Source organism: Symsagittifera roscoffensis, chromosome 6, assembly GCF_963678635.1.
Source record: "Symsagittifera roscoffensis chromosome 6, txSymRosc1.1, whole genome shotgun sequence".
In the NCBI taxonomy this organism is placed as follows: Eukaryota; Metazoa; Xenacoelomorpha; order Acoela; family Convolutidae; genus Symsagittifera; species Symsagittifera roscoffensis.
This window is the reverse complement of record NC_087067.1, coordinates 15,019,381-15,044,451: the sequence shown is the minus strand read 5'-3', so window position 1 is coordinate 15,044,451 and position 25,071 is coordinate 15,019,381. Positions and strand designations below refer to the sequence as shown.

Genomic DNA, 25,071 nt, shown 5'->3' with positions numbered 1-25,071 from the left:
ATGCCCATGAGAGGTAGGGGAGGGGGAAGAAAAAAGCCAGGCTGCTTTTTGTCAAATACCCTGCTAGGATCTTGTGGTTTGCTTATTGCAGTCTTCAGTTATTCATATTTTTTCTCAAGGTATTTTTTGTTGTCTGAGTATTGCTTACATGAGTAAATTATAAATTTTTAATATTTTAAGTTATTAATTTTTTTAGTTTTAGTTATTTGACTATGAATGCCAGGCAGATCTCTTTCCATTGTTTTTTCTATCGTCGAGTAACTTCTGACACGTAAACTGGATTTGCTCAGTCAGTTATCTACTCAATAAATAGAATATAAAGATTTTTTAAAACAAAAAATGTGAAACTTGAATGATATAAATAGGGTTTTTTTCCATTTCGCGCACCTTTGCGAAAAATTTTTGGGGCAACGTCCAATTTTTTTCACATCTGCTTTTTTTCAATAGATAACCTCATTGTTTATGTATTGACTCTCTATCGTATACAAGCTTAGAGTTGCCTCTAAGCTTGTAAAACAGGTTGCAAAATTCTACGGCGATCTCGTAAGCACATTTCATTTTGATGAAATGTTCTGAATTTCACAGTGAATGGAATCTAAATCGCAAGAAAATTACTGTTAATTTATCGATGTTCCAGACATTTTGGAGAAGTCAGTATTTTTTTGTTTTTCCAGGAACTCCATCTGCCAACGGCACTGGAGGGGCTGGGACCGGAACAGGGAAGAAAAACTCAGCAGGTACTGCAGGTACTGGAACTGGAACCGGGTCCAAACCCTCACTGTCGACAGTGGAGCGAGTGAGAAAGGATGTCCCCCCTATCGCCACCAGACGACTGACTGATGCTGATGTCTTTCAGGGCAATAAGATCAACCCTCAAGCTGTCAAGGAGCATTTCCTGCAAGAGGGAAGACTCAAGGTATGTTAACATTAGTACCCCCCACAACCCCCCCCCCCCCCACACACACACACACACGCACCATACATCAATTTTTTGGTGCAACTGGTGGTTGTACAAGGTTGGTTATGAAAACCAAACGTTTTTGAAAGATTAGCCTAAAATTTGTATGTATGCCAACTCTTATATTTATACGAGAGTTCGAGACATTGTCAGCCAAAGTTGTCAGGTTGAAAAAATCCAAGTGGATGAAAAGAAAAAAAACTGCATAACAACAATCAGTCGCATGCAGTTCGAACTGACAGAATTGACAAGAAAAAGATTTCCCAGTTTTTAACAATTTAGTGGGAAAATATTTTTCTGAATTAGCTCAGTTGCTTCTTAAAGCCAAGAACCCTAATCTTAATCGGTCACAAAAATATGCTTGCTTGATCAGTAAGATCATTTGAGGCGATGATCGGATTGAATGATAATCGTGCCGAAGAAATCAATTTTTTTTTGCAAAACTTTTTTACGAAATTGACAGATGGGCAGAAAAATATTTGGGCATTCTATGGTTTCGGTGGAACAATTGATGCTAAATGATGTTCTCTGCAAAGCACACAAAGATTTCTAATTTCTTCTTGTCCTGTTTTCTCTGTCAAACAATTCTTTCACTCGCCACAGTTTATGTGCTATGAAAAATTTTTATTGAGAACTTTCAGCTCCACAACCCTGATGTTCATCTGAACAAAAAATCGACCCCAAGAAAGTATTTCATTACTAATTTACATTAAGCGAACTTTAGTGAACGTTATTACTCTTGCGAATTTTAGTGTTATACTAAGACTATTCTTTTTTTAAACCTCAATTGCAAATATTGGTGCCACTTTTGGGGCAACTTTACGGCTTTTTGATAGCATGTGCTTTGACATTCGAAAAGTAATAACTTAACACAGTTGAAGCATTTTAAATTGATCAAATGAACCGAAAAAAGTGATTTGTTTCAAATAATATAACAATAAAAAAACTCGATTTCTGATATTTTCAATTTCAAAGTATCTCGCAATTTTTGAAATGCTTAAATTACACATAATGTGGTTTTATGTTTCCAATTTATTATGTGCAAAATTATTATGGATGTCTTCAGCTTGTTGTATTTTAAAATTTTACTTGCACAATTGTGTCTAGTAATTGTATTTGATGTCACTTTTGCTGCATGGCATTGGCATTTTGTTAGCATATGTAGCTGCTTTATTTGTGACTAGTATTAGCGTTCGTAGCCGAGAGGGCAGGGCGTGAGACTCAAATTCTCGAGGTTGGATGTTTGAAGCCCATACATAGCAAAGGTATACTAATTTGAGGCTTATTTCTATTTTTTCTTATTTCACTTTATAAAGCTGCTTTTTTCGTCGTGTTCTTGCAAGTATTTGCGTAGCGCAGCTTCTCCTCACAAGAAAATTGACACAAGAGTTATCTAAAATAGTGCATTGTTTAGTGAACGTTGCTGTAAAACTAGCTGAAAAGTAGCTGGAAAGCCAGTTGCTGTAAAAGTAGCACAGAATGATGTGAGGCTGGATTTGGTCAATTCTGGTTGTCACATTTTTCCAAAGCGCATCCCTTTGGTATTTTTTCACGGCAGCCACTTATCGCCGACCGACAAAATCATAAGATTTTAAAGGTGTTTAGGGTGGCAAAATGATAGGCCCATGTGAACAATCTTCCCCCTAAATAGATCATGTGAACAATCTCCCCCCTAAAAGTAAATGACAATGTCAAGCACCCAGTTCGATCAAAACTTCGTATCATATAACTTCTGTTTATGAAAAACTTCACACCATAAAGTTTCATAAAGACAAAAACTGTATGATATGTCTATGATAAGTTTTTTTTTCGATAAAGGAAAATTGTATACAAGCTTTTTTCTATAAAACAAAGTTAGATTTTTTCAAAATTATTTTTGAAAAATTTTGGTTTGTTTTCGCAACCGAACACATGTGACAAATGTCTTGATTTACTCAAACTCAGACTAACAACAGGTTGGACAGTCTTGCATTTAAAAATTTTAAAAAGTTTTAAAAAGTGAAATTTTAATTAATCAGGTATTGTGATCAAGGCATACATAAACATGTCATACAAAATGAATAAGCGTTTTCAGAATTAAAAAAAAATTATTCAACGAAAAAAAAATCGAATATTCGTGTATCCAGGACTACGTTATGCAAACAAAACCTTATTTGGCATGCGAAAACATGGAAAATATTTTTTGTACAAAATTTGTTTTGCAAATTAAAAAAAAATTGAGACCTTTTTGGAAAACTTCAAAAAGAGTTTAAAAATCGTTGCTATCAAATTTTTTGAATTTTATTAACACTGACTTTTTTGTCTGCCATTTTTAAGTGCATTCTTAGACTTTTGACAAATTTTATGATCAGAAAAGTTTATGGAAAAAAAGCTTATCATACAGTTTTTTATAATGGAAATTACTTGAGAAGAATTTTTCCATACATTTGATGTATGGAGTTGTATGATAATTTTTTTTGGTGTATGAAATTGTATGGTACGCATTTTTGGTGTGTGGAGGTCAGCCCGGGCAGTAAGACCTGCATGTACAATGCTCAATTTCGATTGGCTGAAAATAATGACTTATAATCAAGTAAACAATCTCATCCTAATTTGATCTAGGGTTAGATTGTTCCCTTCTTGGGCTGAAAGATAATATTGAGGAAGAAACTCGCACCAAAAAAACGTGTTTTTTGGTCAAGTTTGTCGAAAAAAAATCTAAGGTCAATTTTGGCCAGTTTTTGGTTTTAACTTGCCTACGGTGCCTTTATAGGATTTTTCATAAGATTTTAGGGGAGCTCAGAAAATCTATTTGTTCGAAACTCATTTTATTTAACAATTGGTAGTTCATACTAAAGAAACGATCCGAGTAAGGTACATTTTTCTAAGCAAATAAATGAACGATTTACAATTTTTCGTGTTGTCAGGAGGAGACAGCACTGCGCATCATCCGGGAGGCTTCTGTTATTCTGAAGAAGGAGGGCACAGTGCTTGATCTCCAGGCACCCCTCACCATCTGTGGGGACATCCACGGACAGTTCTTCGACCTAGTGCATCTATTCGATGTGGGGGGACAACTGCCCGATACCAGATACCTATTCTTAGGTCAGTTGGCGACTACCCCCCCCCCCCCCCCCCCCCCCAATTTTGAGATTCAGTTTGAAGCACTAATTTAACGTTGTCATAAGGCAATGAACATTTGAATGATTAACACATTTGAATGTTTAACACCATTTTGAATATCTTTATTATTCATAATTTGCATAGTAACGCTACGCACTCAACCATTATAACACGAAAAACAATCAATTGGCCAAACCAGCATACAAAAGAAAACTGGTCAATCGAACAAGAATTTTCAGATTTTCGATGAAGTTCTTCAGCAACAAAAGTTTTTTTTCACAAAAACTGACGTTTTTGCATATAGTTTTTCTGCCTTAAAACGGCCACCATGTTCGGTTCACTGCATGAGTTTCTGCGGTTTTTGATGTAATTTTTTTTCTGATGTGTTGTGAGTATATCATATACTCACAAAAAAACGCGATTTTTGGTCAAAATATTCCAAAAAGTGCCTAAAAACGCCTTTTTTGGTCCGTTTTTTGAAAATTTTGCCTGTGGCGCTGAAACTTTGGCCAAAAAAGGGGACAAAACAGTGCCTTGGGAGAACTCGAAAAATCAATTTGGTCGACCTAAAAATAAAAAAAAGTCGACAAAATTTTTCGAAATTTTTTTGAAAATCCGCCCCCCCCCCCTCGAGAAAATCCTTGATCCGCCCCTGAGTATATGTAATTTTTGATGTGACTACTTCATGCAGTTTAGTCTGTTCTGCAGGAGACTATGTGGACCGAGGCATGTTCAGTGTGGAAGTAGTGTTGTTTCTGTTCTCCCTCAAGATCCTCCACCCCAGACAACTGCACCTGCTAAGGGGCAACCACGAGTGCAGACACTTGACTGCCTTCTTCACTTTCAAAGAGGAGTGCAGAGTCAAGTACTCCCAGAACTTTTACGTTGAGGTTAGAGCTAGAAGAAAGGATATAGGCGGTTGCTTCACAAGTTGCAAGAATGATTCAAAAAAGGACAGCCGGTTGCTTTACAATAGCCGAGTATATGATAACAGTGACAAGACTGCGCTCTTATATCAGGGCAAAGGTCTGAATTTTCCGACTGATTCTTAACTGGTGTTTCTTTAAAGTAATGAACGTAGAGAGTACTTATATAGGTCTTGGTGATTTTTTGTGCTTTTTTAAAGGAAAAAATAGTAAAATTTGTTCACGTCCAAATTTGATTTTTTGCTGTTTGACTTTTGATTTCTTTTTAAGTTCGCTTCATTCGACCCCCTCAGTTGGTGTTTCCAGGTTGTCCAAAAAATTTTCCTGTTTTTTCAAAAACTTGCAGGCTTTAATGTTTATATTCGGCGTGCTAGTCGGCACACTTGTTAATAGGTCGTCTCCCATGAAAAAAGACTGCATGTTTCAAGACTGCATGTCTCCTCAAATTGAGCTGATAAGTATGTCAAATCTGTCAATTGTAGAAGATTCTTAAATTTCTCAAAGCTTTATAGGTTTTTCTGTGAAGTTTATAGAGTGATACTTTTTCAAGAAAAAAAAATCGTTTTTTCGTAGTCAACTTTTTTGTTCTTCTCAATTTTGAGACTTTTTTAAAATTTTTTAGATTCTGGACCAGTACTATAGCTCTTTTGATACAACATTGGATCACTTGCAAGCTTGGTCCGGGAGGCAGTTTTTTGCATATCAAAAAATGCTCTAAACCATAGTCTCATCGCAATCCATGATCGCTGAGAAATTTTACGCTTGACTGTCAGCAAGAATAGTGTTCAAACAAAAGCAATCTGTACTGACTCTCCTTTAATTGGATCCAAAACTTGAAAACTTTTCTTTCATTGATTGCTGGTAGATACATAGAAAACATGTACGGTTCTAGGCTCGGTCCTCTGACGTCAAAACTGCGGCTCAGTTTTTTCCTACAGTTTTTTCAGTGAAACTCTTCAAATTCATTTGCAATACATTGAAACCAAATTTTAGTCACTTTGCGCAGTCATTTTTTTCAAAAACGTTTGGACTGTCTGGTTCGTTTGCTATATCTTTTTTTAAATAATATATTTTATTTCAATCAAAATTTTCACAAACTTGAATTCTTTTTGAAAATTATTTTGTCCTCAGGAGTTCTGTTCGGTTATATAGAGCTTTCAAATGATTTTAATTTGCAGTTGTAGTTTTCAGCTGATTTTCTAGTTACTGTTCTAGATTTTATTAATTTTTTATATCCAGTGTAAAATGATAATGACTGCCGTTTTTTCAAGTTTTTTATAAAATCTTAAAAAAACATTCGTTGTTCTTTTTATCTATTGTCTTCATTCTAAATTTCCTCATTGATTATAGGATCACGAATTTGCCTTATCACGTTCACTTTTTAACCCATTTGACACTTTGGACTACATTTTTTGTTTGAAGTTCCTTTATTCAAAGTGACTGCTAGATGATCCGATTTAGATGTTTGCAAATTTTCGAAAATTCAAAAAATCGTTCTTTCGAAGATCGAGTCACAATTTTTTTAATGTATTATGAAAAAATATGGGAATTGGTTTTTTTGATAATTTTTTTTTTTGAAATTCTTTGGAAAAGTTTTTTTCCCTTTTCCCGTAATGTTTTGTTTTTCTCAATTAATTCCCGAAAACTTTTCCTGAATTGTTTTAATTTTCTCAGTCTTTTTTGCTATACCTCACTTCTTACAATCTTCGACAGGGGGAATTTGACCTAAATGTTTGAATTTATTTTTCATTTTCTCAAAAATTAACCTAAATCAAAGATTTTGTGTTCATTTTATAGAACAGTTTGCGGGAAGCTCCTCTGTCTAATTGACTACACTCAATTTTTCTACACAAAAATTATGGCCCTCTTAAATGTCAAATTTTTGATTTTTTGACAGTTATTATCATAAAAATAATTTGATTGGTCTCCAAAACTAGGCTCAATTTTTATTCAAAACCTATTCTACTTCTCTAAAACTAGGTGCAAAAGTTATGAAACTCGGAAAAGTCAAAATGTTGACTTTTCGACAGTTTTTTGAAATTTTTTGACTTGTCTCGAAAACTATCAGCTCATATCTGAGGTTCTTGGTACAATCAAAAGAAAGGGTTGAGAAAAAGTTTTCTGTATAAGCGATGTCGTCCAAATTTTCTAACAGAAAAAATAATTGGTAGACCTCGGAAAATGTAATGTTTTTATTTCTTGTCCGTTTTTTGAAACTTCTTGGCTCTTCTCGAAAACTACTCTGCCGAATCTGGTATCAAGATTTCAATTGAGGCAATGGATTTTGGAAAGCCTCCGTGCATAAGGGTGGCCAGTCAATAAGCAGAATGGTCTAAGAGCAGAATGGGTCCAACAGCAGAAAAGCAGTAAAATACTAACTTTCATAAGCTGATCTATAAATTGAGTATAATAGTAGTCAATATTATCAAAGAAACTAAATTTTTATGCAGATTTTGAGTTCTTTAATTGAGATTTTTTTTTAATTCAGCAAAAACAAATTTGATGAAATTATTCAATTCATGAATAATTTATTCATTTTCTTGTTTTTTTTACGAATCTGATATTTGTTTTATATATTCGCCCGTACTAATTAATAAAAGTTAATTTTTTTTCTGTTTTTCTGCTCTTGGACCCATTCTGCTCTTAGACCGTTCTGCTCATTGCTCCGCCTCCGTGCATAAGTCTCTACGCCTGAAATTGTGATAGAAAAATGTTCTTGAGAAAATTCCGAATTCACGAAAGTTTCACTCATACCCTTTTATTAGAGAAACAGCTTAGGTTTTGGGGTCCAGCCCAAGTTTTGAAATTACCCATTTCATCCCACATCAGTACAAGAAAGTCAAAAATTATCAAACAGGTGCCTCCAGGTTTAGCTGGGCCCCTAGTTTTTGGTATTACCAATAGAGCGTTAAGACGAATCAGCAACTTTTCCAATTGTTTTGTTCGTCAGGTGGAATATAAACTGCTATAAAAACAGCTCAAATATTTTGTATACTAATCTGTAAAAATATAACAAACCATTTTTCCCTTTTTTCTGCAGCTATTCAAATGGTAAATTGAACATTATTTGCGGGCGTAAAAAGATCCACTGTTTGTTTTTTAGGTTATGAAGGCGTTCGACTGTCTGCCCTTGGCCTGTTTGATGAACCAGAAGTTTCTATGTGTTCATGGAGGACTCTCTCCTAATATACACACTGTAGACGAAATCAGACGCATCGACAGGGCCGAAAACTCAAATAGCAGACTTATTAAAAGCGATCAACCCTTGAAGTAGTGTTGATTAAAAAAAGCTTTTGTTTTCAAAAATTGAGGTTGGTGTTTCTAAGCTCGGTCAATGTAGTTTATTATCCTGTAAAGTTTGCCAAAACCTATTTAATTATTTTTAAAAATGGTTAAGCGAAAAAGAAAATTTGAAGCAAAGCTATCGTAATATTTTGACTTATTCAAGATCAAGACTTGTTCAAGATATTCTTCAACAGGTAGAAAAAAGAATTCTTTACGATAACTAATTTGGCAAAATGTTTTTATAACCAGAAGTTTTTTGAAGCTCTCCTTGGAGCCTCAAAAAGACCGTGGTTCGTCTAAACTTTCTGTTCTACAAACAAAATTTCCGTTTTGTTTTCTGCAAAAACTGTTCAATTTTTGAATTAAAAAGAGAGTGCTAAAAAGTAATTAGGCAAATGAGTTTAAGTCGTGTTTGGGATGTCGGCGTTTGAGTTCGACCCTCGCTCGACTACAGGTTCCGGGAGCCCCCCAAAAGTGGTCCGATGTGTGACCTCCTTTGGGCCGACCCTCGGACTGATTTCGGTGAAGAAGACAACGACGAATTCTTCTGCCACAACACAGCTAGAGGATGTAGCTTTTACTTCTCTTATGCGGCTGCATGTAGCTTCATTGAGGCCAACGGACTGTTGTCGGTTATCAGAGCTCACGAGGCTCAGGATTTGGGATATAAGATGTACAAAAAGGTACGGATCTTTTTAATATTTTAGCCGAGTCTTGTTAAGTATACACCCCCTTTCCCCAATATGGTACCTCTGTCAGTCATCAAAAAGAAATTTGGGTATATAGCTAATCACACATTTTCTATAACTAGAAATTGCATGACTAGCATTTTTTGATGGCGACTAACATAGTTTTGAAATTGTCCTCAAAAGTTTTTTTTTGTATTTTGCTTAAGCACAAAACTAATCTCATTTTCATATTTTTAAAGTCAATATAAGAACTTTTTATGAGCAACAATTAATTTTTGTGTGCATAACGTAGTCCTCGATACACAAAAAAAAGCAATGCTTTTCCGTTTTCCTGAAAAAGTTTTGTCGCAAACTCTCAGAGAAATTTAGAAATTTGATGTTTTCACACATAATATTGTTTATGTGAGACATCTATTATCAGGCCATTTTTAAAGTATTGTACATACAAAACTGGTAATCTTTTGGTGACGCAATCTTAAATTTACCAAAGTCTTCATCACTTGTGTTGGGTTACGAGCAAAACCCAAAGTTTTGTTTAGAAGAAATTAAAAGATAAAAACACACTTTGGGTCTATGGAAAAACACTAATCCTAAAAACTTTATATATAAAAAATACCAATCTTTGCTGAACATTACGAGGCCAAACTGTGCACTGGATAGGCGCACAATTTTGTCTATGTCTGTTCCTGGATTCCAGAGACTAATTTTTAAACATGTTCCAAAATGTACGTGGATTCCACCTACAACATTTCTGTGGATTCCGCGTACAAATACCTGTAACGTAAATTTACAGGTATTTGTAAGCGGATTCCGCAAATCTACTGTAAGCGGATTCCGCAAATCTAAAGGGATTCGCAAATTTATGCGGACTCCGCTTAAAATTTGCGGACTCCGCTTTCAATTTGCGGAATCCACTTACAATTTGCGGATTCCACTTACAGATTGCGGATTCCGCTTACAATTTGCGGATTCCACTTACAGTTGAGGATTCCAGGACAGCTTAAATTTACTAAACACATGTTATTATTTGCTTGTGGATTCCACAAACTGTTCCGGATTCCGCAAACTTTTTTGCGGATTCCGCAAACTTTGTTGCGGATTCCGCAAAATTGCTTGTTTTTGGAGCAATTTTAAGCAATAAAGTGTCTTAGCTATTTGTTTGTGGAATCCAAAACAGCAAAGAAGATCAAAGAAAAGTAACAATATTGTGGATTCCGCGACAAATATGATTTTGGCCTGTTCCGGAATCCGCTCACAAGGCACAAAATGCACGGTTTGGCCTCGTATTGACTTTTCATGCAATGTTCTGTATTATGGAATTGCATAAAATTTGTGCGATTAGAATTTTTGTCCCAACTCGGGTATATATCAAGGACACTTTATTTTAATCGGGGTTTTTTCTTCCACCTTTCTCAAGAGTTGATTTATTAGTCGATGCAAGTAGTTCAGAGTCTTATGTAGTTTGCGATAATTTTTTAAATTAGTTTGCTTAAAATTTGTTCAGGCTCAATTTTAATTTTTCGCGGTTTGACTTTGACTTCAGAAATCGAAAAAGTATATAGTTTAATGTATGCACTAAGAGCCAATTTTTTTGCCTTATAATAACATATAATGACAAAATGACCATTTTTCTAGCCCACAAATAAGCTCAGTTGAACTAAAACCGCCCAGATCTCAAATGTTTCGCAATTTTCTTCGAAAGTCGGAACAAAAATCATATATTATGAAATGTACAAAGTAACACTTCATCACCGATTATTTCATAGGTACCATCGACTAACTTCCCAGCCGTGTTTACACTGTTCTCGGCTCCCAACTACTTAGACGTGTACAACAACAAGGGCGCAATTCTCAAGTACGACAACACCACTATAAACGTGAAAACGTACAAGTTCACGCCCCATCCTTACTGGTTGCCCAACTTCATGGACGCATTCACGTGGTCGCTTCCTTTCGTAGGAGAGAAGGTCACTGATATGCTGTGTTAGTACTCGTTTTTTGTTTGTACTACTTTTGGATTTTGTTAACTAATTCCTCTCCCTCATATAGGAAAGGGTTTGAAATTTGTTATTAGGTCCAAAATTTGGGAGCAGGACAACTTACCCTATTTCAATTTACCCTATGCCAATTTACTCTACGCCTAAAATAAGATGGAATGATAACAGCAAAATAGTGATCGCCGCAGTCGCGCCAAAGTGTTGCGAGCTTGCCTACAGAGGGCAGGATTCTATACGAAAGTTAGAGCCGGTTATCCACCGCCGACCTTAAACCGAGATAGGAAGCTCAGTTATCGCTGACCAGTTGAACTATTTATATAACATGGGGCAAATTGGAATAGGGTAATTTGGCATAGGTAGATAGGAATATAGGGTAGGTTAGTGTAGGGTAGAATGGCATAGGATAAATTGGCGTCGGGTAGATTGTCATGGAACCCAAAATTTGCATATGCTTACTTGTGTTATTAGTTATTTATAGGGCATTTCTTAGTTCTATGTAATCTATGTGGTACCAAAGCAGGGAAACTTAAAAAGAGTGCATTTACAAAACATTCCAATACAAAAAACAGTTCGATACAACAAAACATTCCAAATTTACTTCAAACGGAGAAAACTACTATACCGACTGTCGGTTTAACATCACCAGTGACAGCTTCGCGGCAATCAAAACATCAAAACAATTAACTACCTACCGCTTTTCAAAAACAATTATAACTTCGGTCTGTTTTAGAACTGTTTTGTATCGGACTGTTTTTCGTTCGTTAAAAACAATACTGTGCAGAGTGACAGCTTCGCGGCAACCAAAACACCAAAACAATTAACTGCCTGCCGGTTTTCAAAAACAATTATAACTTTAGTCTGTTTTAGAACTGTTTTGTATCGGACTGTTTTTCGTTCGTTTTCATAGTTTTCCGGACTATTATGCACTGGACTGTGTTGTATGGGGTTGTTTTGTGCAAACATAAAAAAACAGTCCTAAACAAAACAGTCTGAAAACAGTCTCAGTTGTTGACTGTTTTTAAAAAGCCGATAGGTCGACATCATAAATTTCTTCTTGCGCAAGAAAAAGCTCGACAAACCATATTTTTTTTACAAAAAAAGTTGGATCAATTTAGCAACATTTTTGATGAACACAGAATTGATACTGTTTTTGAACTATTTCGAAGTAGATCCAAAGGTTGAAGGCAATTTGCCTGTAAAACCAGCATATTTGCAAAAGGTGGCTAATGCATTTTCTGTTAAGCTAACTAAATGTTACAATACTGTGCAGAAAAACAATTTTATCCCAAAAAACCATTAAAATATTTGAAAATGGGTTTCGGAATTTTTTTGAAAATTTTTAAAGTTAAACATTTAAGAAGCAATCGGATTTTCTTTGAACTGTTGTTTTCTAATTCATTAAAGATCTTCACAGATCCTTCCTCATTCGAATAAAAACGGTATGGGGTGCTACTAAATAGGCAAACCTGCCTGTAGTGTCCCTGACGCTGTGAACTGATTACTAATTTGTAATTTGAACCTGACTCTAAATTCATCTCTTCTTCTTCTTCTTCTTCTTCTTCTTCTCCTTCTTCTTCATCTCCTTCTTCTACATGCAACCTTAAGAAAGCTCCATCAAAACTTAAGAGTGACGTAGAAAAACTAAATTGGCTTACATATGACGTAATGTTAACTTGATTCCATTACTTTCTCAGTTTCGGATTAGGTTAGTACGAGGCTTTCAAACAAAATATACTGAAATGGGTATTTCGGTGACAAGTTCTTTTCCTTCAAAAACTGACAAAATTGTTTAGTTGCCGGCCAAAAATTTCAAAAAAATAACCTAACCTTTTGAGTCATAGTTTTTAGTTATTTTGCTATAACTACAAATTTGTAAGCTGAATTGTAATTACAGCAAAAATTCATTAAACCTTTGTTTTCCGTGCAGTTTTGGAGGAATTTAGGTGAATTTAGGTGAAAATAAAAGTTTTTGATATGGATCAATCAATAAATTGAGATAAAGAGGACCACAGAAATGTTTTTGTTTTTGTGACCTTTTCTTTTTTCAAAATTAACGAACGTAGTAAAGATTCTTATCTAGGTCGTGATCTCTTTTTTTTGTTTAGGAAAAACTTTAAATTTATTCACGCTCACATTTGACTTCGATTTTTTAATAAGTACGGTTCATTTTTTTGGTAAAAAGAAAGCTATCGCATAGCATAAAAAAACACAAAAAAACGTGATCAGCTTCTAACTTCAAAATTTGATATCAGATTTCTCAGTGGAAAACAAGCATTTTTTATGGTCAAGTTTTCTCAAATTGACAAATTTTATCAAAAATTGCCTATGATAAATTGTTTTTAAAATTCTAATAGCCTGACGGTCACATGTTGTTTTTTTTTAGTTCAATGACTTTTTAAAAAAATTGGAATTTTGTGTCCTGAAAACAGTTTGACAGTTCAGTCTTGAAACAAACTTGACAGTTTAGTCTGCATTGAACACTCAAAAAAAAATTTAATGGCTGGATCCTTTTTGCATGCTAGAAAAATCTAAAAATCAGAGACATTTCAATTAAGTGACAACTGCTTAGCGATGCTTGTTTTGGATTCCATTGTGAATTGGAGAAACGCGTTTTGTCAATTGAAGCGAGTTCCAATAAACGTGAATGGGTTCGAGAACTTTCATTAGATTTGGTGCTTTAACAGCGAAGTTTTTTCATCTTGTTCTAAGAAAAATATCGGATTCCTGAGACAAAACTTGTAATGCAATGTGACAAAATGCGGAGTCTAGATACAAAACAGGTACAAGTGTGATAAGGTCCCAAGACCTTAACAGGGTCTCTAATGTAATACAGGACCTCAATATGTTCCAGATTCTTGCTTCGGTGATGTCAATCAAACAATTTACAGCGCAAATGTCAATTATGTAAGACACAATTAAGACAATCAAGGTCGTAACTCCACTATTGAGTAACCAAAGCCTTTGTCTCTTGTGTTCGGATACGGACACCAGCCAAAAACTGTGACCAAGTTAATTTTTAAACTAAATCTTTTTTCTTGGTTTATGACAAAATGCTAGTCATACAATTTCCATATATGAAAAATCACTAATCATAGACCTTTCATGCAATTTTCTGTACTAATGGAATTGTATGAAAAGTATATGATTAGCATTTTCCACGTACGAAAACTTTACGATTGGCGTTTTTGGTCATCCCGAATTAGAGTGGTTTGGGACTCCCCTGGAAAACTTAGTTTTGTAGGGACCCCTCTTTCACACTTTAACCCGAAAAGACTAAAATGACTTTGCAATCCAATGGTAAATTCTGAAAGTCACCAATATTTTATGGAATTCGCTTTTACGGCCTGAGCGCGTTCGTCGCTGAATTCCAGAAAAACAAATATTTTATATAAGTTTTGAGCCGGCAACAATTGTCTCTGAATTATTGCCACAAAATTTTCTGGAACATAACTAGGAAGCGAGCGAGCCTAAATGTGTGCTTCTCTCTAAAACCAAGCTTGACGTCGCAATGAGCCAGCTTTTTTAAATGTTCAAATTGTAACGGATTTACTTAACAATCCCCCCCCCCCTTTTTCAAGAGAAGCGGGAAAATTTCAAGTAGATTGCAGCAAGTTTTCGACCAATCAGAATGCAGCAAAATATAAATTTACATACAACGCTCTAGTGCGATTTTACTGTTTTTATTTACAGGGGTGGATATTATTTAGTAGATACAATAGTTGGGGAGATTGTTAAGTAGATCCATTATAACTAAGTCCATTATTATGATTCTTTTTTTAAATCTTATTTCTCAAAATGCAATCCCTAAAATGCTCATTTTGCATGAAAAAAGCAAATAAACTGTGTCGAAGTTGTATGAAATCAGGAAAAAAATCCAAATAAGTTTAAAACTGTTCCAAGGTACAAGTGTTATAGAGAAATTAGCAGCAGGGTCCCTGATCAGGCCTCAAAGAATTCTGTTGTTGTATAGAACAATTTCTCATTCTTTAGAAAATAAATCTGTTTTTTTCCCGCTCCATGGAAGTTTTCGTAAATCATTCGTTTTTTACAAAGCAAATAATATTTGTCTTGCTTTTCGAGAAAAAAGTTAAATTTGGAAAACGAGCAGAGCACTTTCAGGAAGCAAAATAGTAGATTTGTAGAGTCCCGGAGAGATGCATTCTTTATGTTTCTGAGATTTAGAGCAGTTTTTGTTGTAATTTTAGTCAAGGAGAGAATAGATGTATTTGGTCTTTCTTGTAATGCAATGTGACAAAATACGGAGTCTAGATACAAAACAGGTATAAGTGTGATAAGGTCCCAAGACACTAACAGGGTCTCTAATGTAATACAGGACCTCAATATGTTCCAGATTCTTGCTTCGGTGATGTCATTCAAAAACTCAAACAGTTTACAGCGCTAATGTCATTTATGTAAAACACAATTGATACAATCCAGTCATTCGTTTTTTACAAAGCAAATAATATTTTTCTTGCTTTTCGAGAAAAAACTCAATTTGGAAAACAAGCAGAGAACTTCCGGGAAGCAAAATAGTAGATTTGTAGAGTTCCGGAGAGATGCATTCTTTATGTTTCTGAGATATAGAGCAGTTTTTGTTGTAAGTTTAGTCAAGGAGAGAAGAGATGTGTATTTGGTCTTTCTGAGAATTATAATTCTCTAGCATTCATTTTTTGATTTTGAGAAAATCGATAAAGTCTGCCGTATGATTGAAATTCTGTTCTATTTTCTGTTCTATAAATTACTGTGCTCTGCAAGCTGAACTTCGCCCGGTAAAAACCAACCGTGACGAATGGGAGAATCCTTTGAGGCCTGGTCCTTAATGTAAATATGGTGCCTCAATGATTTTCGTATTTTTGCATGAATGCTGTCATAATTAAAGCACGAAATACGCTAGTGCAACCGAGGCAGGTTAACTACAGCTGAGAAGTTTGAAAACAAATAGAGCAGCGTCCTTAGATTCACTTATAATTGCTATATTTAGTTATAATTTTAATTAAATTTAGCAATTAAGTGAACCTATAGACGCCGCTCGATTTGTTTTCAAAGGGGGTTGAGAATTTGACAATAAGCAAATTAGACACAGGTACTTAAAAAGAATATAGACGATTTTGCAAAACTGCAATTGTGAGAAAATAGACGAAAGTAAGAGAAATTAAAATTGTTTGCAGACAAATTGCGCGAGAAAAATATAATTGTTTGCAGACAACAGTTAAATTTCTGCAGCCAAAAACTTTACAAGTCAATCATGCATAATTTATTTAATTCAAAATTCTCTTGTAATATTCGGATTTGACATTTTTTGTTCATTTAAACTAATTGTTTTGATAAGTAGTGACATTTTATGTTCTTTTTGTATTTGTGAAACTTGACTCCTAAGAAAAAATTGTGTTGGCCTTTCCTTTTCATAGCTTTTTCGTCTAAAATTCCAGATCTGTAAAAAAAAAATTCCATCTAATTTCGTTTTTGTAGCATCCGTCTAATTTGCTTATCGTCTAATTTCCTAGGCCCCGTTTTCAAGCTTCTCAACAGTAGTTAACCTGCCTCAGTTGCACTAACGTATTTCATGCTTTAATTATGACATCATTCATTACATTAAGGACCATAGGCCTCAAAGGACTCTGCTAGCAGCAGAACATAGAAAGCTTTGGGACCCCTTTGTCACGCTTGGTTTTTACCGGGACTTTTCTATCACACTTTTACCTTTTCATATTTTGTGATAATATAGAAAAAATTCGGCTTCTTAAAGTAATCCCTAATTATCCGATTTGACTTGAAGGCCTTCCACCCAAAGATAATAATTATTATGAGCAAGGATTGTATTTCAAAGAAATCAAAAGTCATCTCCGACGGGATTCGAACCCGCGACCTCTGGATTAGAAGTCCAGCGCGCTATCCACTGCGCTACGGAGACTATATTGCCCTCTAACCATCAATAAATTTATATATTTTTTTGCATTTGTGCGCTCTTCAATTTTCTCTTACTGCCCAAAAAAACATTCTTGATCTGTTTTCTGTTTTTTCTTAATACAGAAAAAAATCGGCTTCTCAAAGTAATCCCTAATTATCCGATTTGACTTGAAGGCCTTCCACTCAGAGATAATAATTATTATGAGCAAGGATTGTATATCAAAGAAATCAAAATTCATCTCCGACGGGATTCGAACCCGCGACCTCTGGATTAGAAGTCCAGCGCGCTATCCACTGCGCTACGGAGACTATATTGCCCTCTAACCATCAATAAAATTATAATTTTTTTTGCATTTGTGCGCGCTTCAATTTTCTTCGCCCAAAAAAAACACATTCTTGATCTGTTTTTGGGGATTTTTGAAACTTGTTATTTGATCCGCCCCAATTTTGAAAGTTTTCTAGTTTTCAAATTTTAACTGAACAACTCGTTGAAACAGATTTTACACAAAATGCGTTTACGTAGTTTTAAAGCAAGGAAAAAAAACGCATTACGAGGTCAAAATGTGTATTTTGTGAACTATTAGCTGTTTCGGCAACAAAGACGTTTCCTTTGTTCTTCTTTTATTTTTTCATTATCTTCGATTTCTAAGACAAAAATCTAACATTTTTATAGACTTGTCTCTGGATTCCAGGGTCCTACACACACTAAATTGTGAGCCTATCCAGTGCACATTGTGGCCTCGTAATGCGTGTCTTTTTCAATCGTTTAGACATCATCACGTCCATCTGCACGCAGCAGGAGTTGGCGGAAGTGGACACGGACGAAGAGACGGCGAAGCGGAAGAAGAAAGAGGAGACTCTGAATAAGTTCAGGGCTATTGGGAAGATGAGCAGATTTTATAAGACACTCTCGGAGGAGAAAACTGCTGTGGTCAAACTCAAGGCAAGAGAGACGGATTCTTTTTTTCGAAGATTTTTAAATTTTTTTTTGGTTATACACCCAAAAAAACCAATAATTTTAGTTTCTGCAAATCTCAGAGGTGCTATCAAAAACTGGGCTCCTTTCCTTTTTCCCCACCTCACAACAGCATCAACTTTATGGTGTAACTTAGGATTTTACATAAATATTTATGAAAAACAAATATGCTTGTCAGGGGCGGATGTAAGACTTTCTCGGGGGGGGGGGTGGAGGGGGGGGATTATTTAAAAATGTTCCAAAATTTTATCCACTTTTTTACCGAGCTCACCCCGCAGGCAAAACTTTGAAAAAAAAACAGGCCAAAAGAGGCACTTTTTGGAACCTTTTTAGGCAGTTTTTGGAACATTTTTTTCGGCGCGCGATCGCTCAACCAACCCCCCCCCCTCCTCAAATTTAGTACATATTGGCGCGGAAGGTGCATTTAAAACATTTTAAAAATTTTAAGGTCCGTCACCAAACATTGATATCTCAAAGTAGTGCAAAGCCTTTGGATCGGCAGGGGTCGAAACTCTGAGGGGGGGGTGGAGGTGGCGTTTGATGCTTGTCAATGTCTAGTATGCCCATTCTCGTGACAATCGGAGACAATGTGAACAGAATTTTACTTGTAAAAGTTTGTAGGCGGGGGGGGGGGGGAGAAAGAGCCAAAAACTGTTAGGTCTGTCTATGGATAGTAATTTGTATACATTTTCCCACATTCCAGACTGCGATCTGTTGTTGTTGATGGTATGTGCGTTTTGCAGGGTCTGTGTTCGAATGGTAAGTTACCGATGGGTGCTCTGAGTCAGGGCAATGAGGCCATCCGAGACGCCATTTGCAGTGAGAACCCAGTCACCTTCTTCGAGGCCAAGGAGGCCGACGCCGAGAACGAAAAGATGCCCGAGGCTAGTCGTAGATTATACTTCATTTTAGTCCACAGGGTTGGCTCAGTCCTCAGCCAACCCTAATTTTTATGGAATAAATTATCGGCCGGCCGAGTCGATCCCGAACATTAAGAGATGAATGGGTTGCTCAGCAAGTTGAATAAAGAGACCCGCAAATTTATCAAGTCAAACTGTTTTTTGCTTTTTCAAAAAATGAGACCCAAATACTTTTTCAAACTTAGTTATGTTTTGTCCTGCTACTATTTCAATGAAAATCAGTTCTAAATTAATTCGGTTTTTATAATTTTCCCTTGTAATTGCTGCGTCTTGAATAGAACTGGATAGTCAAGTAAAATAAGTCGCATTGCTAAAAACTGGCTGGATTTTTGAGTTTTTATTTCAAAGGACATTTTCTGAAATTTTTTTTGCCATACTTAAAATTTTGCAACAATTTTAAGAAGTCCAGTTTTTTCTCGGAGTTCAATTGTAGCAAAACAAAAAATTTGTTCGATTAGTAACCAAATTAATCTTCTCTAATAACTATCGGTCGAAACGGCCACTTCTAACATTTAAATGGTTCTCTTGTACCTTTATCTTCAGTTTAAAAAAGTGATTACAGCCACACATTTTTTTCTTCTTGTTATTTTAAGATCATCCGTTTTCACCTTTTCTTACTGAAAAACTGAAAATGGGGACGAACTTTGGGTTCGGGTGTGTTTCAGTTTCCTTTTTCGTTTTGTATGCAGAATAAGATACCACATATAATCAACGGAATGAGACGAGTGATATATAAAACTAAATGTCGAGAGAAATGAGCTTCTGTCTATTTTGAGCAAGTAAAGCGATCGAGTAACGTCGTTTTCAAAAAAATTTAGGCAAAGTTTACTTGATTTTTACTAAAATTGAAAACTATAAAGCGCTACCTAGACAACAAGTTAGCCTAATTTAGCAATATTTTGGCAAAAAAAAAGGTTTGAAAAAGATTTGTTCTATTTGTGAAAAAATCGTTCAAAAATTTGGAATGATTTTCTTAATTTTTTCATTTGACTTCAATTTGAAAAAAAAACTTTTTTTTTGTGATATTTGTCGAGGAACAAGAACAATCTGTTGGTGTTATAACATTTTGCAATATATTTTAAAAAGATAGAAATCAAAAACAATTTTTCAAAATACAAATATTATAAACTTCTTCATGTTTCCTTTTTACAATTTTTTACACTTTTTTCATACAGTAAGACGCCCATTTGAAAGATGTTTTTGCATTTTTATTTTTAAAATCAATAAGTAAAAAAGCGTTAAAAATAGGTGAACTAAATATTTCCAAAATCGAGGAAAAGTAAGTTTGGAAAGGTTGGAAATCCTGAAACAATTCTCGAAACGGTGAGTTTTTTTTTTCTAATTTTGCTTAGAACCTGAATCAAGTCTCAAATGACTTCAATTTTAGACAAAACTGAATTCCTGCAAACTCTCTTTAGAGTAATCTCAATATTAGCCAAAATATCAATGACTCTGTCAGAAAAATAAAAGAAACACTTTTTTGAGTATTTGAACTAATCTAAATTTAGTTAAACTGTTTAGAGTGTTCGCAAGTACTTGTAAGAAAACAGAACTGGTGTTAAACCGCATACAGCGAGAGAAGCAACAAAAAATTCGACTTTTTTATAAAGCACGGCTGCTGCAAGAAGTCAGTTTGATCGAAGAAAAAATTGCCAGAAAAAAATTGCTATGATGCTTTCATGCTTACTAAAAAAATTCGCGGTTCATTTTATTCAAAAGCTAAATGATTCTCGTTTAAGCAACTCAAATAGCTTCCACAAGTGATATTTTACATTGATTTGGGAGAAGTTACAAAAACATGTTCGCTTTAAAAATTGGGACACTTATGGAAAAAAAATTACGTTTTTAGGAGCCGCTGAACGTAGTTCAGTCTTTTTACAGGTCGCGATGAAGGACTTCTAACCTTAAAAATGAAATGTAATTTTCAGATTTCCCAGCAATCCAGTTTTCTCAATTGGGTTATTTTTATTAAACAAGTGACAAAAACAACTTGTTCTTGAATTTCTTTTTGGCCATGAGTTCTTTGGCTTTTTTCCAAATGTATATTGGCTATGTTTTGGTAGGGGATGCTAAATTACAGTACTTTAGAACAAATTTTATGATTCAAAACAAAAACATGAGCAGCACAAGCAAAGTGTTTTGCGGAAAATTCTTCTTAAAAGTTTTGTTTTAACAAGCTCCGACAAAAATGAAAGAACACTTGTTTTGCGTGGTTGGGAGGCTCAATATGAGTTATTGAAAAATACCTTGCATTCAAAATGCAAAATTGTTTGCATTAGTTTTTCAGTCTGTTGAGTGCAGAAAACTAGCTAAAACCAAAAGGATCAATAGCATCTCTCAAAAATACTGAGTGAGCCAAAACTTATGCTGCCTTATGTCGAGATCTTCGAGATTTTCCAGACTTTGAAGACATTTGGTATGTCCAGTCTTTCACAATTTTTTAGAAAAAAGCAATTTTACGTCGAAATTTTGCGGCATTCCAGATTAAACAGATATTCAAAACGGTTTTGAGTCTTTAATTATTTTAGTTAAAATTAATAAATATTTCAAAAAAAATCAAAACAAAAAAACCTGAAACCCAAAATTTTTTTTTTGGAAAAAATCAAAAAATTGTACCGCTTCCCCCTCTGAATTCTGGATCCAAAATTTTCCAGTGTTTTTCCTCCTTCGGTATAACTTAAGACATCCATTTTTGGCTAAACTACTTTTAAAATGCGCGCCGAAAAAAAAGACGTTTTTTGATCAAATTTTTCATAAAAAGTGCCTTTAAACGCCTTTTTTGGCCAATTTTTGTAAAAAACTTTGCTGCGGCGCATAAAAAATTCGAAAAAACACTGTCATTATACTTCTTCATAAAATACGTTTTTTGAAAATCTGATGGGGATCGGGGTTCTAATTTACAATTTTTTGAGACGCTTTGGAAAATTTTTACTCTTTTTCAAAAAAAGTAGTTGTTTTCTTAAAAACTACTTTTCGACTTTCAAAAAAGTGGTATCGATAGGATGTACGCTCACTGACTTTCTTGTGTGCCTGCAAAATTCACTGGGCTCTTTTTACCTTACCCCACTTTCGAAAAAAAATGTGTGGGAGAACTTTTGACCCGTCATTTTGGATTTTAATGCGTTTTTTTCAAAAACTACTCTCCAAATCTGAGATTTTGTGTTGAATGGATAGAAAAGGTTGTGGGAAGCTCCACTGCTTTAACGGCTACGCCTTTTTTTTCTTTTACCTAAAAATTATGGCCCTCAGAAAAGTCAACTTGTCGATTTTTGACCGTTTTTTCTAAACTTTTCGACTGTTCTCGAAAACTACCCTCCCAAATCTGATGTTTTGCTTCATTGTGTAGAACGGGTTGCTGTAAGCTCCCCTGCATATGCAGTTTTGCCCTCGGTAAAGTCAAATTTTTGAATTTTTGTCTCTTTTTTGAAACTTCTAGACTTTTCAAAAGCTACCTTCTCGAATCTGAGTTTTTGGTTCCAGTTGAAAGCACGGATTGTGAGAAGCTCTCTTGCACAAGCCGTTACACCCGAAGTTTTTTTACACAAAAATCTATGAACTTCGAGAAAGTCAATTTTTCGGTTTTCTAACCGTTGTTTGAATCTTTTGACTTTTCTCAAAAGCTACCCATAATAATCAAATTTAATAAAAAAAAGGCGGGTTGCAAGAAACTCCTCTCCATAATTGGTTAAAACCAAAGTTTTTCCAAAAAATTGATAGCACTCAGAAAAGTCAATGTTTTTTATTTATTGTCCGTTTTTTGAAACTTGTTGACTCCTCTCGAAAACAACTCAATCTGATATCAAGGGTTTAATCGAGATAATTTGCGGGAAACCTCCGTTCAGAACGTCGAAAAATCTACTCAAAAAAATTATGTCTCTAGGGAAAATGAAAACTTATCAAACAGGTACCTCCAGCTTTAGCTCGACTTAAAAAAAGTCAAAATTTTTCGAAAAACCGCCCCCCCCCCCCCCCTTGAAAAATTTCTGCGCACGCCACTGTCTAAACGTAATAAAATTTGGTCGCGACAGTCTGGAAATAAGTCGCGAACCTCTACCCGGGTACATGTCTCTAAACTATTTTACAATAGGAAAAAACCCGCCCGCATGTAAACTTTTTCTGCGTGGCCGGAAGAATAAGGTTAACACCATACTTTCAAACCAGAGTGGACGAAACATAAAATATACACGATTGGAACAAATTTTTTCTCCTATTTTCAGGTTAAGGAAATTACCCCGCAGCAGCGTCGAGCCAGTATCACCACCCGAGACGCCTACATTAGTGAGATGGCGAACAAGAAGTCGGGAGCGAGGGGGAGTCTTCCCCCTGACGTCAGCCCCAAGATAAAGACAACAGAAGACATCAACCCCGGAGTTGTCAGGGACTAAGGGGAAGGGGCAATTGAAAGGGCGCAGAGAGAGGGGGTTGGAGACAAGGCTGAAGAGAGCATTGAAAAAGAAAGGCAGAAAGTGTTGTTCAAATGGCGCATTTTGAGTCTTATCCCCATTTTTTGTAGCAATCAAATTTTGGCTGAATTTTTGTCGTTTTTAATAGAATTTTGCTTATCATCAGCAACCATCCTTAAACGTTAAATTATATAAAAAACATAAATTTACAAATTTAGCATTTTTTGCATGAAGCTAGAATTTTCGGCTCTTTTCCAGTTTCCCCCCCCTTTCAAATTCAACTTTGAAAAGCTTATTTAACGTTGTCATAATGCAATGAAATTTGGCGTGGTGAACAAATCGACAACTGTGAACAGATTTGTTCTTCATACTTTACAGCGTAACATCACGCATTCAGCCGTCATAACACGTAAAACAAACATAAAACTAGGTATTTTGAGAAGGGGGGGGGGGAAACTGGAAAAGAGCCGAATTTTCCATAGGGGAATGTTTGAACGATTAAGTTTATGGACATACATAAAAAGCCCCCTATTTCAATACGTAAGAGAATGGCTACGGTATTGAAAAAGATATAGATTACGAAAAAACTGCGAAGTAAGCTGCTGCCATCTCCTAATTGAACAGACACTGATTTATTGCAGTTTAGATAAACAGACTTAAATTGCGAAGCCTTCGATAAAATCAAAATCAAGAAATAAGTCGTTGGCACCTGCTGCAAAACAAAAATTATTCTGCTATTTAATAGCGAAGACTTGATAAACAGCTACAAAAAAGAAATTCGAGCTGAAATGACCAAAATGGATATCGGTGACGGGAAAAGAAGCAATAAACTTCGTTATTCGGGAAATGAATAAAGATTTAAATTGAAGTTCGCAATTTTGTTTTGATTCATTAATGACTTATTACTTACAATTTCTAATTGGTTATGATTCATTAATGATTGAAATATATTGAAAATTTGTTGGGTTATTTTTTTTTCAATATTTTCTAAGTAAGTGAGCACGTAAAAATTCTCTTCAGTAACATATTGATAGAAATTGATTGGATCACCTAAATTTTCTCATTTAGGCCGCAAAGATCTTGACCTTTACGAGTAAAAAAAATACAAAACAGAAAAAATGATAATCAAGCCTATTTAGTTTAAAATTTTTTTGTTCCGAATTTCGTAACGAATGTAACGGAAGGGAATAAATGTGCTCGGAGTGGTTTATTTTCTTTGGACAAATTTCGTTTTTTTTAAACTAGCCATTCCTGACGAATTTTTGTTCATATCATTCAACAGCTATTGTTGTCCTGATCTTGAATTTGAAAAAATATTTTACCTGTGATCATTTTTCGTAAAGTTATGGGGGTTTAAAGATTGCCATTCAGGTCAAATTAGGACAATTAGCGCGCGATATATTGCGCTATTAACGCTTAAGCGGAGACTTAATTCATCTTAGAAATAGTTCCGTTTTAGTTGAAGTAAGCTTATTTGCCAAAATTGAGTTGTTACAACGAGCAAAATTTATCACTTTGCTTTTTATATGGCGTGTGGGGAGATGATTTTTACAAAAAAGCCCAAATTTCAAGTTTTTTTCCTTTTATCTCATTTTATTTAGCTTTTTTTATGTTTTACTGCTCCATCGACCTTTAAAGGCAGTCGAAACATTCAGGGACTCGCCCTGATACGAGCAGTTTTGTTATTTTTAGTCAAAGTTCTGAAAACAATTAATCACTTTAACACTGGAGGTTGAAAATGGAAGATTTCTTTTCCTCTTTTCTTGTTTGTGCAACTCTTTCATGTCTCAAAGTTGGACAAAACAATGTTGGAAAACACCTTTTTTTAACGGCCATTAGAAATTCGAGGCCATCCGAGTACAAAATCCGACAAAAATTCCATTACTTAAGTTTTGCGCGACCCATTTT

At 35.0% G+C, this 25,071-nt stretch overlaps 1 protein-coding gene and 2 non-coding genes across 3 annotated transcripts; 1 reads left to right on the top strand and 2 right to left on the bottom strand.

Moving 5' to 3' along the window:
- On the top strand, positions 1-23,145 carry LOC134848607 (serine/threonine-protein phosphatase 2B catalytic subunit gamma isoform-like). The gene is made up of 10 exons (XM_063866125.1): positions 1-13; positions 675-916; positions 3,865-4,042; positions 4,769-4,950; positions 8,090-8,210; positions 8,728-8,954; positions 10,727-10,943; positions 17,635-17,807; positions 18,584-18,724; positions 22,978-23,145. The coding sequence occupies exons 1-10, from the start codon at positions 1-3 to the stop codon at positions 23,143-23,145; spliced, it is 1,662 nt and encodes a 553-aa protein (XP_063722195.1).
- Trnar-ucu (transfer RNA arginine (anticodon UCU)) lies at positions 16,796-16,868 on the bottom strand. Its single transcript has one exon. It is a non-coding gene; the product is annotated as a tRNA-Arg (tRNA).
- Positions 17,101-17,173, bottom strand: Trnar-ucu (transfer RNA arginine (anticodon UCU)). The gene has a single exon. It is a non-coding gene; the product is annotated as a tRNA-Arg (tRNA).
- Positions 23,146-25,071: the final 1,926 nt, after the last annotated feature.